Genomic DNA, 16,364 nt, shown 5'->3' on the forward strand with positions numbered 1-16,364 from the left:
TGTACAGCTCAGCTCATAACAGCCATGCGATACCGATATTTTCCATCCTGTCAGCATGAACTGATTGTCCTAGTCTAAAGGTAATTCCCACTTATATAATACTCAAAAGCACATGCCCACATTAAAAAAAAAAAAAAGAGCTCCAAGATAAGGATGAATGTTTATTTACAAAATTTTATCTTAATCATATCTTTAGTCTACTTTACAACCAATGATAGGTACCAAGACTGTAAAGTGAAAAACTCTTCCCCAGTGGCTCAGTGGTAAAGAATCTGCCTGTAGTGCAGGAGACGTTGGAGACGTGGGTTCGATCTCCGGGTTGGGAAGAACCCTGGAGGAGGGCATGGCAACCTACTCTAGGATTCTTGCCTGGGAAGTCCCATGGACAGAGAAGCTTGACGGGCTACAGTCTATGAGGTCACAAAGCATTGGACATTGTGTGTGGTCACAAAGCACACACACACACACGGAAATAAACCTTCACCTCTACTGAGACAAGATGGGAGGCATAAAAGTCCAGAATTTGAGAATTCCTGCCTGGGATCAGCAAGGGGGAGAAAAGAACGCAACCAAGTTAAGACTCTGAGCCTGTTATCATTTGTGACTTGCCACTTGAAGCCGGGAAGATTAGGCATCTATTTATAGGCTGTTTTCTAGGCACAAATGGCATGTTCCTGCTTTGCTGTTTGGGGTGTGGTGCAGGGGTCCTGATCCAGTCAGGTTATGCCCTACTTCTTGACCCTCATGTACATGTTTTGGGTTATTTATTCTCTAGCACTTATTTTCTTATTTATTTAAAAAAAAACCCTTTTATCTTGCTGCTTAATCCCTTCAAGCCCTGCAATAACTGAAGTGTGTTTTTTCATTTGTTTGTATTTTGGAAGGGGATTGTGCTGGGTCTTTGTTGAGGTGCACAGGGTTCTCTTGTTGCCGGTGGGCTCAGCAGTTGCAGTGCTCGAGCTCTCTAGTTGTGGCACGCAGGCATAGTTACCCTGCAGCATGTGGGATCTTAGTTCCCCAACCAGGGGTTGAACTCAAGTCTCCTGCACTGGAAGGTGAACTCTTAACCACTGGACGACCAGGAAAGTCCCAGTAACTGAGTCCCGATAACTTTTGCCTTGACATGCCTAATAAATCCTGTCTTTTTGCCCCTTCAAAGGTGCTGAACTCTTAATTGTAATTATTACAGTGACCTTTACTTCTTTTGCTCTTTTTCCTGCCTCCCCGAGTCAGTTTAGGCACTGTTAGCTTCTAGAATTGTAATCATCTGGATGATATTTTAATTGATCCTTTCTCAACTGAAGGTGGTAGCCATTGGCTTTTCTGGAGTGCTGTCGTAAGAGTTCATTTGCTGCTCTTGAACTGTGATGTTAATGGTAGATGATTGGGGAAATATATAAAAAAAGTATAAAGAAGAAAAGAGCAAATCACACCTTGCTATATTTCTGGGAGTTAATTTTTTCTGTTCTCAAATTCTCTCAAAACTGGTTCCTCTTAATCATAATATTTTCTTTATCTTAGTAGGTAAGTGACCTCATGGGCAGATTTTTTTTTTAACTTTTGTTTCTTTGTTGTTTTTAAAAATTTTTATTGGTGTATAGTTGCTTTACAAGGTGTTAGTTTCAAATGTATAGCATGGTGAATCAGTTATACATATATATATATATCTTTTTTTTCCACTTTTTTTAGATTCTTTTCCCAAAATAGGCCATTTACAGAGTATTGAGTAGAGTTCCCTGTGCTATACAGTAGGTCCTTGTTAGTTATTTATTTTATGTATATGTCAACACCAATCTCCTTAGTGATTTCATGGATTCCTTTCCAGCTTTCCAAGTCTCACAATAGTCCTTCTGCAAGCTTCTGTCTGATATAGGCAGTTAGGCATCTTTGAGAATGTCTCATCCTTGAATGCCTAATTTGTTATGAAAATAATATTCTTTGTGTCCTGTGTTTATGTCTTTACATGTATTAATCTCATTTAATCCTCAAGGCAACCTTATGGGATAGGAACTATTATCCTCATTTAACAGATGAGGAAATTGAGGCTGAGAGGAATTAGTTTTATACCCAGAGTTGATGCTCTTGTCCTTCATACTTTCTGACCTTTTCAAGGAGTAATTTTTTGGATACCAGGTGTGTGTGAGAGTTTTAATAAGGTAAACATGATCTTTTCCTCATTTTTATTTGGGAATTATTGGTAACTAATATAAGAGTATACCTGGGACTTGGAATGCTATTATATCAGAGATTCAGTGGGGTATCTCTTCAATTCGGATAGCATGAGGGCTTAATGATTAATTTCATGTTATTTAAGCATGGTTTAAATATGTTGCATCCTGTCTGTGGCACATTTTACATTCATAACTTCTTGTTTTTTGAACAGTGGGCCACATTACGAATTCAAACAGGAGTTGCAAAGCAATCAGACCTTAAAAACTCAGCTTCTGTCGGTAAGTCTCCCTTTTCATTATGATGGTTAAAATATCCAAATTGGGTAGATATGTGTCTACCCAACTTGAACTTGAAATATACCCCAAATAGTGCATTTTATGGGCCTTGGATTGTTCATAATTCTGTCCTTTATGCAAAACAGCAGCTTTCTGAGTTCTGGATGACTTTTCACTGTAGTCATACCATGCTGGTTCATCTATGTGTTCTTACAGGGTATTTCTAGAGGTATACATTTAAAAGTGGGTGCCCATGGTATTTAAATGGTCTTAAGAAAAAAAGAAGGGGGCTAAATGGACCACCTGGGGTTAAGTTAAACCTATGTTGAGATTTCATTAGCACCTTATTCTAACTTTGGTTCTTAAAGTATGTTCCTTAAAATATTATTTCCTGCTAAAAACCAATTAGTAATTAATGAAAAAAAAAACAAAAAACAACCTCCCTTGTGATATAAGCTTGGGAGTCACCACATGCTACTAATAATGTCTAGTAATAAAGGCTCAGAAAATTTGGTAGTAAAGACCCTCCCTTAGTTTTTGTTAGAAGTGAATTACCAAATCAACCGAGCTGACTAGTCCCTGCTTCTGTTTGTGTGTTTTTCCTTTGTCCCCAAAACCCCTTTCATGTGAGTTAAGAACTTTAAGAATTTTTTAAGACACAGGGTTCATAGGGGAATAGAATTCTGTGGAAGCGATGGCAATGAAATTAGGAAGAAATAAACCCTTGATTTAATTAAAAGAATTAGGCTGTATGTGTTTTCCAAAAATAATGTATAGAAACAATATTGTGCCCATCTGATTTAGGGTTCAACATGGTCAAAATGTCAAACACTTCACTAGATGGGATGGAATTGGTCTTCAATTCCATGGAATTTGTCTTCTGAAGGCTTGTCTAAGGAATTGTAGATGGAATTACACTAGATGGAATTTGTCTTCTGAAGGCTTGTCTAAGGAATTGTAGAAATTATAGTACATTTTGGAAATAAAGAATTTGAAGGAACATATCTGTGCATTTTTGTATAATTAGATTGCTGTGTTCTAATGATTGAAGCAACTAGTGAGCTTTGCGTTGTCTATGTAAACACCAAAGGATTAGCACTGATAACATTTTTACCAAGATTGGGTATTTCCAGCTATACTTGATCCTCTTTTTATTGCCGGATACCCTCTCTGATAGTGACTAAACGGCACTAAACTTTTTTTTCTGGGTTCTCTTTATATGTGTGTCCTGTGATTTAAGGAGAGAAGAAACTTTATTGCTGATTTTTTGTTGCACTCGATGAGACTTTGGGCTGTTGTTGACCTTGGATGAAATTCTCTGGGACCTATAGATTGGGGTGGCGGCGGCCTGTATCTTGGGCCATGAATTTAAAAGAGCACAAAGTGTTTCAATTTGGTAGTTAAGAGGATTAAAGTCACTAGGTAAGGGTGCAGCATTGTTTTAGTTTTGTAAAAATTGTTTGTTTTTGGCTGTGTCGGGCCTTAGTTGCAGCACTTAGGCCTCTCTAGTTGAGGCACAGGGGCTTAGTTGCCCCAAGGCATGTGAGGTCTTAGTTCCTGGGCTAGGTGTCCAACCTGAGTGCCCTGCGTTGGAAGGCAGATTTTCAACCCCTGGGCCACCAGGGAACTCTCTGTTTTAGTTTTTTCAGCCTAATGGGAATGAATATTTCCACTTGGATTTATTTATTTTTGTCACGCTCTTTTCTTTTCTGTCTTTGGTCTTTGCCTTTTCCTGGGTACCTCCAGGAGACAGTGGAAGTGAGCAGGAGGGGAAAATACACATCACAGTGGTTGGGAGTCATCTGTTGATTCTTTTGATGTCATCAAACACTTTTGATGTCTACAAAATTTGTCCTGTTTCCTTCAGAGTGGCTGTTCTTCCTTTTCAGCCTGTGCATTTGGGAATTGACTATTGCAGAGACCAAGCATCTGTTGCCAGTGAGGCTGACAATGGATCCATAGGTGATTAAGACACGGTTCCTGTGGGGAGACGGGCATCCGACAGCCCATTGCAATAAATGCTAAAGTAGCTGCATAAGCAGAGGATGATATGAGGTCTCATGTAGGCTCTGCCATGTGCTGCTTTCATCTCTGGTAATCCCACAACTGTGCTTGGTATGCCCCTCTCCTCCTGACTTATGTCTTGTTTGGGTCACCCGGTGGCAGGGTGTGTCCCCTGTGGATACATTCTGATGCCTGGAGTCAGCCGGGAGGTAGTGTTGCAGTCCTAGACAGAGGCAGAGGGTGATGAAACCTTGAGCACGTAGGTGTCTGGCTGGTGCAATCTCCTGCCTTCGGAACATCCTGCCTCTGTCCCGCGGCCAACTAGAGCACAAGTCAGGGTTGAGCCGGGCAGAGTTTAGGCAAAGGTCACTGGCAGGCCACGGGCCGGGGGTGTGGGTATGATTTTGAGATGTCCGAATGATGTAGTGCTGATGAAAGGTTTGGGGAACCGAGAGGAAGAGATGAGCTAAACAGGGATGAGAGTTATGTTTATTTTCTGCATCCAAAAATTCTCTCTGCCGCTCTTACTTGGTGAAACACATTTTTGGAAACACTTTTCAAATCTCCCTCTCCAGTTAAACCCCTCTTGTACTGTATTGGGTTGGCCAAAAAAGTTCTTTCGGGTTTTCTGCACCGGCTTATGGAAAAACACAAATGAACTTTTTGGCCACCCCAATATTTTTTCTGTGCCTTTATTGAATAAGCTGATTGAAAGCTGAACTATGAGAAGTGTTATCTTTGTGCTTAAATACTTCATTGCCGTCCTTGACTGTACTCTACCATGACTTTTATTAAAATGCTGTCTTAACTCATTGAGCTTTAAATATAATCATGAAGAGGCTCTTTAAGAAGCTCTGTCATTGTACATTCCTCTTCTAAGTTAGGGTTAGTGTTAAAACAGTGGTGAATATAACTTTTCTCCTCCCTTCAAGTAACTGTGTTATAAAGGAAGCATTCATCTTAAGTGGAGAGTATAGAGTTGCCCTCTAACCTAGTTTTTCTTCCCTGAGAGCTGATGTGCTAGAAGGTAAAATAAGAGTCTTGGTTTCTTTGCATCAGCTGTGCTCTAGCCAGAGGACAAATGCATCTCCTTGGAACCCTGGAATGTGGTTTTTAACAACTTTTATTTTACTTTGTTATAAATAGTGGAAGGGACCTTTGGACTATAAGAAGCCACTTGCCTCTTTCTTTGGGTATCTGATTTCCAGGATTTAGGCTGCCAGACTTGAAGGAGTCAGTAACTGTGATTGTCATTAAAATGAATGTCATTAATTATATCATTTTCACGACTCAAGGTAAATTCCGCTGTAATCGCCTTATGGTGCTAGGACACCGTGATGATTACCAACTGAATGTTGACAGGCAGGAATTAAGGACCTGCAGTTGCCCTTACCTGGGGAGTGAGTCACAAACAATGCACGTAGAGGCTGCGGCTCACACCTGCTGGCGTTCCCTGGTACGTGTTGCTGGCCTTGTTCCGTGGTGCATGTTGCTGGCCTGACTCAGCATTATTGTCAGTGGGGAAACACACTTGCCTCCTCTGGCCCTCCACCTTGCTCTGTTCCAGCAAGGATTTGGGGCCACATGCTGCTGCTGCTGCATCGCTTCAGTTGTGTCCGACTCTGTGCGACCCCATGGACTGCAGCCTACCAGGCTCCTCCATCCATGGGATTTTCCAGGCAAGAGTATTGGAGTGGGGTGCCATTGCCTTCTCCGTGGGGCCACGTGGCTTACCGTTAATTAAGCCCCTGGGCTAAATTTTTCTTCTCTCCTACATCTCTTGCCCCTCAGCACCCTGACTCCACCTCTCCCTTCTCCCAAACATACACAAAGGACAAAATGCTGTGGCGAAGCTTCTGATGTACCCGTTCAAGGAGAATTCAGCCCCACTAATGTCTCCCACTAATTTCATTCACATTTGGAATTCTTTTGTGAGAATTGACTAACCATGTTGATACCAGTACAACATTATTATTAGTAGTAGTAGTTGTTGTTGCTGTTTGATTGCTCAGTTGTGTCCAACTCTATGTGACCCCGTGGACTGTAACCCACCAGACTCCTCTATCCATAGGATTTCCCAGGCAAGAATACTGGAGTGGGTTGCCATTTTCTTCTCCAGGGGATCTTCCTGACCCAGGGTTTGAACCCGGGTCTCCTGCCTGGCAGGTGGATTCTTTACCACTGAGCCACCTGGGAAGCCCTGTAATTCCATTTATATAAATCGACCAGGAGAGATGAATCCATAGACACAGAATACAGTTAGGGGCTGGGGTAGAGGGGTAAGGAGTGACTGTTTCACGGGTTCAAGTCTCCCTTGGTGGGAATGAAAATGTTCTGGAACCAGATAGAGGGGCAGCTGTACACTGTGAATGAGCTAAATACCACTGAATTAGATACTTGAAAATAGTGAATTTGGTGTTAGATGAATTTCACCTCAATTTTTGTTTTCTTCTTGCCATACCACAAGGCATGTGGGATTCTTTACCGCTGAGCTATAATGACAACTTAGTTTAGCGACACTTTGGAGGACAGTTTGGCAGTTTGTAGCAAAGTTGAAGACCTACTTATTACCCGTTAACTCCTCAATTCCTGTGGTATCAAACCTATCCAAACTCAGCACGTATGTGTTAGGAGACATGTTATGAGTGCAAGGAAACATGGAAATGTGGAGATGACCCAGTTACTCCTGAGGAGGGAAGATTATGTAAGCTGCTTTATTTATACTGTACAGCAATCAAAATGAACTAATTGGATTTACATGAAGAAAACAAAATAGACAAATCTCAACGTTGAGAGAAAATAAATATACAGTATAATAATATTCATTTGAAATTGAGTACCTTAAACAGATATAAGGTTTAAGTACCTTAAACTATATATTTATGTAGATGTATGTCAATTAGTTAAATGAACAGGGTGACAATATACAGCCTTGACGTACTCCTTTTCCTATTTGGAACCAGTCTGTTGTTCCATGTCCACTTCTAACTGTTGCTTCCTGACCTGCATACAAATTTCACAAGAGGCAGATCAGGTGGTCTGGTATTCCCATCTCTTTCAGAATTTTCCACAGTTTATTGTGATCCACACAGTCAAAGGCTTTGGCATAGTCAAGAAAGCAGAAATAGATGTTTTTCTGGAGCTCTCTTGCTTTTTCCATGATCCAGCGGATGTTGGCAATTTGATCTCTGGTTCCTCTGCCTTTTCTAAAACCAGCTTGAACATCAGGAAGTTCACGGTTCACATATTGCTGAGGCCTGGCTTGGAGAATTTTGAGCATTACTTTACTAGCATGTGAGATGAGTGCAATTGTGAAACACAAGCTGGAGTCAAGATTTCCGGGAGAAATATCAATAACCTCAGATATGCAGATGACACCACCCTTATGGCACAAAGTGAAGAGGAACTAAAAAGCCTCTTGATGAAAGTGAAAGTGGAGAGTGAAAAAGTTGGCTTAAAGCTCAACATTCAGAAAATGAAGATCATGGCATCTGGTCCCACCACTTCATGGGAAATAGATGGGGAAACAGTGGAAACAGTGTCAGACTTTATTTTTCTGGGCTCCAAAATCACTACAGATGGTGACCGCAGCCATGAAATTAAAAGACGCTTACTCCTTGGAAGGAAAGTTATGACCAACCTAGATAGCATATTCAAAAGCAGAGACATTACTTTGCCAACAAAGGTTCGTCTGGTCAGGGCTATGGTTTTTCCTGTGGTTAAGTATGGATGTGAGAGTTGGACTGTGAAGAAGGCTGAGCGCAGAAGAATTGATGCTTTTGAACTGTGGTGTTGGAGAAGACTCTTGAGAGTCCCTTGGACTGCAAGGAGATCCAACCAGTCCATTCTGAAGGAGATCAGCTCTGGGATTTCTTTGGAACGAATGATGCTAAAGCTGAAACTCCAGTACTTTGGCCACCTCATGCGAAGTGTTGACTCATTGGAAAAGACTCTGATGCTGGGAGGGATTGGGGGCAGGAGGAGAAGGGGACGACAGAGGATGAGATGGCTGGATGGAATCACTGACTCGATGGACGTGAGTCTGGGTGAACTCCGGGAGTTTGTGATGGACAGGGAGGCCTGGCGTGCTGCGATTCATGGTGTCGCAAAGAGTCGGATACGACTGAGCCACTGATCTGATCTCATCTGATGTGATGTCAATTAGTATGAAGGAGCCTGGTGGGCTATATACAGTCCATGGGGTCGCAAAGAGTTGGACACAACTGATGAGAGATTGGTCTTATGTCGATTAGTAATAAAATACTTACATAAGTGATACGTCAGCTAGAAGGAAGGTCAGGTGGAGAGGTGGGCTTTAACTGTACCTATGATTTTTTCTTTAAAAAATAACTGAAGCGGATAGGCCAGTGGGTTTCTTTTTTTTGTTGAACTCGTGTGTTTTGGTTAAACTTGTATTTTAAACATAAATGTTAAGAAAACCAATCAAATAAGTTATTAATATCAATAATCATTCAGCTAGAGTCTGTAGTCTGATGAATGGAACTAGTTTTATGTGAATAGAAAACAGACACTTATCTCAGGGGTGTGACTGATGGATTCAGGCTCCAAAATTCATCTCTAGTCAGTATGCCCAGTGCCGGGAATTTAAACTTAAACCTGTGGAAGTGAGTTAGAGCTGAGTTTCATAACCTTAGTACTACTGACATTTTGTTGTTCAGTTGCTTCGTTGTGTCCGACTCTTTGTGACCCCATGGACTACTGCCCACCAGGCTCCTCTGTCCATGGGATTCTCCAGGCAAGAGTACTGGAGTGGGGTGCCATTTCCTCTTCCAGGGGATCTTCCCGACCCAGGAATCGAACCATGGTCTCCTGCATTGTGGGCAGATGCTTTACCAACTGAGCCATCAGGGAAGCCCCAAATGAAGGCTCTGCCCTCTCTGAAGCTGAATCATTCTTTGTTACAGGGAGCGGGTCCTGCATAGGGTTCCGGGTCTCTACTCATTAGGTGACAGTAACACATTGTTAATGTGACAACCCAGATATTGCCCACTGTCCCCTGGGGGCAAAATCCTCCCCTTTCTCCCCCACCCCGCCTTCCACCTCTCTTAGGGAATAATACGTTAATCTATTGGTACCCACTCTCATTGGAATAATTTATTTATTTTTCTAACCAGTAGCCCCTCAAAGGAGCAGAACTTGATTTCTCCAGTTTATGGCAACTGGTATGGGGGGAGATGGTATGCGAGGTAAGGCATGAAAACCACAGGGTTAGCGGGGTCACTGGATGGTGGGAGAGGAGGCGGCAGGTTCTTCAAGGAAAGGGAGAGGCGAGTGGAGGGAATCTTCCTTCAAAGTTTACCTCGTCATCCGATGAAAATAGACTTCCTCTTTTAGAGGAATCTTTACTCTCTTACCTCTGAACGCAGATGACTGTGCATGTTATTCTGGCCAACAGTGAGTAAGCGGGATGGAGTGGTTTTGGCAGGAAAGAGAAGACAGGACGTCAGAGCAGACTAATGGTCTTAACTGTGCGGTGAGGGATGGGTGGGAAAAGAGCAATTTGATCCATACATCACAGAGAGGAAGGCTCCTAGCCTAAGAAACCAGTTTTTCCAGTATGTTTTAGCCCATAAAACATACTCTATTATTTTTCAAGATTGTTTTTCTTTTCATGTAGCTGTAACAAAGTGGATGACTTGCCCTGTGCCCTGTCCCTATTTTCTGTGAAATTAGGTTTTTTTTAAAATTTATTTTTTAAAAATTATTTATTTTTTAAATGAAGGATACTTGCTTTACAGAATTTTCTTGTTTTCTGTCAAACATCAATAAGAATCAGCCATTAAAAAAAAAAAAAGTACCTAATCTAAGCAGATTTTTAATCTAATGGCAACCCACTCCAGTTTCCTTGCCTGGGAAATTCCATGGACAGAGGAGCCTGGCGGGCTGCAGTCCATGGAATCACAGAGTTGGACTGTGTTTTCCGGGTGGCTCAGTGGTAAAGAATCTGCCAATGCAGGAGACACAGGTTTGACACAAGGGATCTTCCCTGGGTTGGAATGATCCCCTGGTGAAGGAAGTGGCAACCCATTCCAGTGTTCTTGCCTGGGAAATCCCATGGACAGAAGTACCTGGCAGGCTGTAGTCCACAGGGTCAGAAAATAGTCAGAAACAACTTAGTGACTAAACAACCACAAATCCTCAGCTGTTGGAAGTCTCGTTGGTGATTTCGCTCTCTTTATCCCAATTCCCTCAGTTGTTTAGAAGAGGGGATCTGCATTTCAGAATTATGAGATTTGAAAAAGCTGGGTGTAAACGAAGACTCAAGGACTCTTTGAGAGGGAAAAGAATGTAGGATCAGATGATAAAGACAGTCAACTCAAGAGCACGTCTCCTGTTTATTTAGAGTTCTCTTTACTGCTGGGAGGGGTGGACATCTCACTGGGGACTCATCAAATTTAAAATGCAGCTTGTTATTTTAGAAGCATTCCTAAAACCAGCCTCCCCACCCGCCACACCCCTTCTGGCCACCCTACACCACAGAGAAAACCCTGATCAAAACGCCAAAGCTTTTCCATTCTGTTTCTGCCTTATAGGTGAGAACCTATCAATAATAATGATAATTTTTGTTAAACACTGACTCCATTGTGCAAACTTTATTTACATTGCTTATGTCAAGATAATGTCTTGTTAGGGCTTCCCATGTGGCTCAGTGGTAAAAAGAACCCACTTTGCAAGGCAGAAGACGTGGAATCGATCCCTGGGTCGGGAAGATCCCCTGGAGAAGGAAATGGCAACCCACTCTAGTATTCTTGCTTGGATAATCCCATGGACAGAAGAGCCTGGCGGGCTACAGTCCATGAGGTCTCAAAAGAGTCAGACACGACTTAGCAACTAAACAACAACATTGTCTTAATCCTCATTTTATGGATGAGAAAATTGTAGATGAAGAAGTTCAAGTAACTTGCTTCAGATCAAGTCACTAGTCAAAGGCAGCCTGGAAAGGAATCTCAATTTGTCTTTCCTACTCAAAACCCCTTGCCACCACTCCCTACCTAATCCATGCCCTCCTTACCAGCCTGTCTGGTCAATGACTTCTGATTCTCCCTTTGAAGGTTGAGGTGACTCTTGCACAAATGGAAACTCCTCTGCTGGGTGTTGGCTTTGTCACATCCTAGGAAACTCATAACATTTCAATCTCAAGACATCAACAGAGATTTTAAAGAAATGACTCTTTTCAGACTATTCAACATTATGATCAAAGCTACTGTACATAAATGCCAAACCCTAATACTGACATTTTAATTGAATTAATGGTTCATTTGATGATGAAGTTTTATGGACACTTTAGTGTTGTGGAATTTGTTGTTTAATCTGATTAGTTATGTCCAAAGCAATGAATAATGTGTGTCAGTCAAAATATAAGTCGACAGTGTATTGAATGAGATGTTAAAATGTTAGTTGTTAAAATGAAACTATGCCTGTTATTCCAAATGCCTGTTGGTTTCTCTGCAGTGTCAGTTGACAACTGATTACAGTGTCCATACTTCTACTCCATTGATGCCTTGAAATGGGTATAAATACATAATTCATTCCATGATTATATATCTGGGGCTAAAATCCTCCCATTTTATAATCAGTATTGGCTATTTTGTACGTTTCTGAACTACTGAGGGATATAATGATGGGAATCATGGTAGGTTTTCTCATCCATGTTTCTCAAGAGCTGCAAGTACATTTCCAGTACTTCTGGCTTACTGCTTTTAGTCTTGATAACCGAGACACTAATAGAAAATTACTCACAATGAAAAGGGCAAATTACTCTATCATAGATATATGAACCATGTAGAAATCAGGAAAATAGAACATTTATTTCAGCAGAACTTTTGCTTCTATCTTAATCCCAAATAACAGGGTCAATAAATGCATTCTGTTGGGTTGGCAGAAAGTTCATTTGGGTTTTTCCATACACTGTTACAGAAAAACCCAAATGAACTTTTTGGCCAGTCCAGGACCACGTTCATCTTCCTGTGACCCTGGAGACATCACTAAGTGATGATGTCTTTGTCACCACTCAGCCGTCTTTATGGTCCAACTCTCACATCTGTATATGACTACTTGAAAAACTGTAGCTTTGACTATATGGACCTTTGTCGGCAAAATGATGCCTCTGCTCTTTAATACACTGTCTAGGTTTGTCATAGCTTTTCTTCCAAGGAGCAAGCATCTTCTAATTTCGTGGCTATGGTTACCATCTGCAGTAATTTTGGAGCCCCAGAAAAGAAAATCTGTCACTGTGTCCACTTTTTTCCCATCTGGGTAGTAGCTATTTTTTTCTTCTCCTGGATGACCCAGTGGCACTGGATTGCATTCTGAACACTGCTGTACTCTTCTTGTACTGTTCTGTATTTGGGTCCTGTATCTCCTCAAATAGAACTAACTTACGTGGATGGACCTGCAAACACGTGTTCCTGTTTGAAAGTTCGCAAGTTGAAAGTTATGTAGGGGACTTACTGTACTTTGGAGACAGTGCAAATACATAGCAAATGACACCTTTCTTCAGGTTCTAAGAGAAAAGATTGTTATGGATGGTGGTTTCAGATATCCCTTTGTAACCAGTGGTCTCTTGGTTTAAGCAAAATGGAAATTGATAATGAATTCCAGAGACCATCCCTTGAAAGGAAGAAAGAAAGGAGATTATGTTGGCTGTGTGTGATTTATAGCGTGCACCCGCTTGGTAGACTATGTAAAGTACTCCAAGTCTTTGTAGAGGCTTGGTGTTGTTGATTTTTTCCCCTAAGTGTGGTAAACTTTTTGTTTATTAAGTTGGTATCTGTTAGTGTTTCATGCAAACTTGAATCCCCTTCCTTCCTCTTCCTGCTTCTGCCACAGTATTTGCACAGATATACTTGAATAAATGAATGTCCCCATTTTCAGTGACTCACATGTTCACACAGTGAGTTTTTTTGCCAGTCAGTGGCAACCCACATGACCCTCTGCAACAGTTACTGAGTGTGTGACACCAGCAGGCATTGTGAAATCCCAGTACGGCAGTTCTCAGCTTAGCCTCTGATGCCCCTCTCAACGAGCCTGTGCCCAAGATCGCTAATTAGTAGGGAAGCTTGCGTCTCAGAGTACCTGTGCAAGAGAAAAACAGGCATTTTTTAATCAACAAAAAGAGCCGACATCCTTTTCTTTTTTTTTTTAAAGGCAGGACATTGCTTTGCCATTTCACCCTCATCTTTTTTTTTTTTTTTAAATTATTATTTATTTGTGGTTGTGCTGGGTCTTTGTTGCTGTGCGTCAGCTTGCTTTAGTTGTGATGATGACAGGGGGCTACTCTCTAGTTGCGGTACGTGGGCTTCTGATTGCGGTGGCTTCTTCCTTTGTGGAGCACGGGCTCTAGGCACATCAGCTTCAGTAGCTGCGACTCATGGGCTCTAGAATGCAGGCTTGTTAGTTATGGCGCATGGGCTTAGTTGCAGCATGTGGGATCTTCCCGGATCAGGGATCAAACTTGTGTCCCCTGCATTGGCAGGAGGATTCTTAACCACTGAACCGCCAGGGAAGTCCCCATCCTCATCTTCACAGGGCAAGCCATCCGTTGTGTCTTTTAGTATAAGCCTGATTTAGTTGTAGTAAAAGCCTGATTTAAATACTGAAGTTGAACTTGTAATACTTTGGACACCTGATGCGAAAAATTGACTCATTGGAAAAGACTCTGATGCTGGGAAAGATTGAAGGCAGGAAGAGAAGGGGATGACAGAGGATGAGATGGTTGGATGGCGTTACTGACTCGATGGACATGAGTTTGAGCAAGCTCCGGGAGTTGGTGAAGGACAGGGAGGCCTGGCAGTGCTTCAGTCTATGGGGTCAAAAAGAGTCAGACATGACTGAATGACTGAACAGAACTACTGAACTGATTTAGATTTAGAAACTTACAAGTGATATTTTGTAAGTTTGATGAAATATAGTCTTTCCCCTCCTTGTCTTTGCAGATTATCAGTTAAAACAACGCCTGCATCATATAATGAGTGGGGTTGGTGGTTTATGGGCTCAAGGAAAATGAAAAGGGGAAAATGGAGTTCCGCTGATGTGAAGAATTTTGAGTTCTTTTGGGAAAAAAGAGTATCAGGTGGAAGAAATTGTAAGCAAAGACAGAAGTGTAGGAGAGTCTAAGAGGTATTAGGGGCCTAAGAACTAGGGGCCTAGCCTGGCTGGAGCTAGGATGAGGGAAGATAAGTTGGAGGTGGAAAGAATCGAGATTGGGTTTCAGTTCTGAAAGATCTTGAATGCCAGGCCAGGGGATTATTTAATTAAATTCAGAACAAATCTGGTAGCTTTGTGGAAGTGGGGCTAGACAGGAAGAGGGTGGGGGAAGTGGAGAAAGGATGGTGGTAGATGGAAAGCCATTCTGGAAGGTAAAGGGGCTTTGAACCAGAGCCATGAGGCTGGTGCGGAGGTAGATGGTCTGGGCAGCCATATATTATAAAATGTGAGCCATGGGGTAGAAGTCAGGACTAGAGTTGCGCGTTTGGGAGTTATTTGCAGAGGGTGGAAGTTGAAATGGTGGACCGAGTGAACTCACTTAGTGAAAGACATTTTATTGAGGCTAGAGAAAAAAGAAAAAATGGAAAAGGAGCAGGAAGAGATAAATGAACCAAATAAGGATTCACCAGGGAAGAGAATAGGAGCAGAGAGAGTCGAAATTCAGAGGAGAGGGGGTTCTGACTTTATATTTTCTCTCTGTATTTCTCTGCCCACTGATACTTTTCCCCCCTTAATTTTAATTAATTAATTTATTTGACTGACTGCAAGGAGTCTTAGTTGCAGCACGCGCATCTTTGATCTCTGTTGCAGCCTGCAAGACGTTTAGTTGAGGCATGTGGGATCTGGTTCCCTGACCAGGGATCCAACCAGGGCCCCCTGCATTGGGAGGGCGAGGTCTTAGCCACTAGACCACTAGGGAAGTCCTGAAACCCTTTAGTCTTAATTTGCATTTCTTTTATAGAGAGTGTGATTTGGTACTTGTTTTATGTTTTTAAGGGCTATTTGTATTTGTTTTTCTGGGAACTGTCTACTCCCATCTTTGGTCATTTTTCTTTTTTTTGGCCACTTTTCTATTTCTCTTGATTTCTGTTTCACCTTGACATCTAGGCTCTTCTCATGCATTCAAGTGGTTAGCTTTTGTCTCTGTGGAGATAAAAGTGCTGCTTTCAGTTTGCAGTTTGTGTTTTGTCCTTTGCTTATCATGTGTCTTACATTACGAATATTTTTCATCTTTATGTAGTCAAACTTATCAGTATTTTCTTTTTATAGCGTCTGAATTTTGAGTTTTGTAGTAGAAAGATTTTTTCCCCCCTCTGCCAAGTCCTAAGGGAATTTACCTAATGTTTTCTTTGATTACTTTTATGGCTTTAAAAAAACTTAAATCTTTGATTCATTTATTCTGGTCTGTTTGTCCAGATGACTATCCAGATGTTGCCAACTCCCTATTAAAAAGCCCATCTCTACCCAACTGATTTTCGATGCGTCCTTCATAGTTTCCTGTGTTCTAGTACATTTTTGGATCTATTTCTGAACTTTCTGTTCTGTAACATTTACTTGTCTTCTCTTGCACGGGTATGTTGCTTTAATTATTGACATTTTTAACAGATTGTTTTAATATCTGGTAGGGATTGCTGTTTGGTCACTTTTCCTTACAGAAAACTGTCTTGATAATTCTTGCTTTTGACCCATATGATCTTGAGATTTAGCTTGTCTGTGATCAAGAGGAAATCCAGCATCTGTTTTTATTGGCACTGTGTGAAATTTATAAATTTCCTGAGGGTGGTTTGAAATGATCAGTGTGGAGTCTTCCTCTCCAAGGATATTACATCTTTCCATTGGTTTAGGTGTTTGTTTTTTTTTTTAATCGTCCAGAGGTGTTTGAAAGTTTTCCTTAGTGTACATTTC

At 41.5% G+C, this 16,364-nt stretch overlaps 2 protein-coding genes across 5 annotated transcripts in view; one reads left to right on the forward strand and one right to left on the reverse strand.

The window, feature by feature from the left end:
* The window catches only part of ABRAXAS1 (abraxas 1, BRCA1 A complex subunit), a 257,244-nt gene that overhangs the window by 65,955 nt on the left and 174,925 nt on the right, over window positions 1-16,364 (reverse strand). The gene's annotated exons all lie outside the window — the stretch shown is intronic.
* GPAT3 (glycerol-3-phosphate acyltransferase 3) overlaps window positions 1-16,364 on the forward strand; it is a 69,864-nt gene that overhangs the window by 8,466 nt on the left and 45,034 nt on the right. For all 4 annotated transcript variants that reach the window (XM_055588969.1, XM_055588971.1, XM_055588970.1 and 1 more), the window contains exon 3: window positions 2,384-2,450. In XM_055588969.1, coding sequence (XP_055444944.1) covers window positions 2,384-2,450 — 67 coding nt within the window. The remainder of the gene's footprint in view (window positions 1-2,383; window positions 2,451-16,364) is intronic.

This window comes from Bubalus kerabau, chromosome 7 (assembly GCF_029407905.1).
Source record: "Bubalus kerabau isolate K-KA32 ecotype Philippines breed swamp buffalo chromosome 7, PCC_UOA_SB_1v2, whole genome shotgun sequence".
Classification (NCBI taxonomy): domain Eukaryota; kingdom Metazoa; phylum Chordata; class Mammalia; order Artiodactyla; family Bovidae; genus Bubalus; species Bubalus kerabau.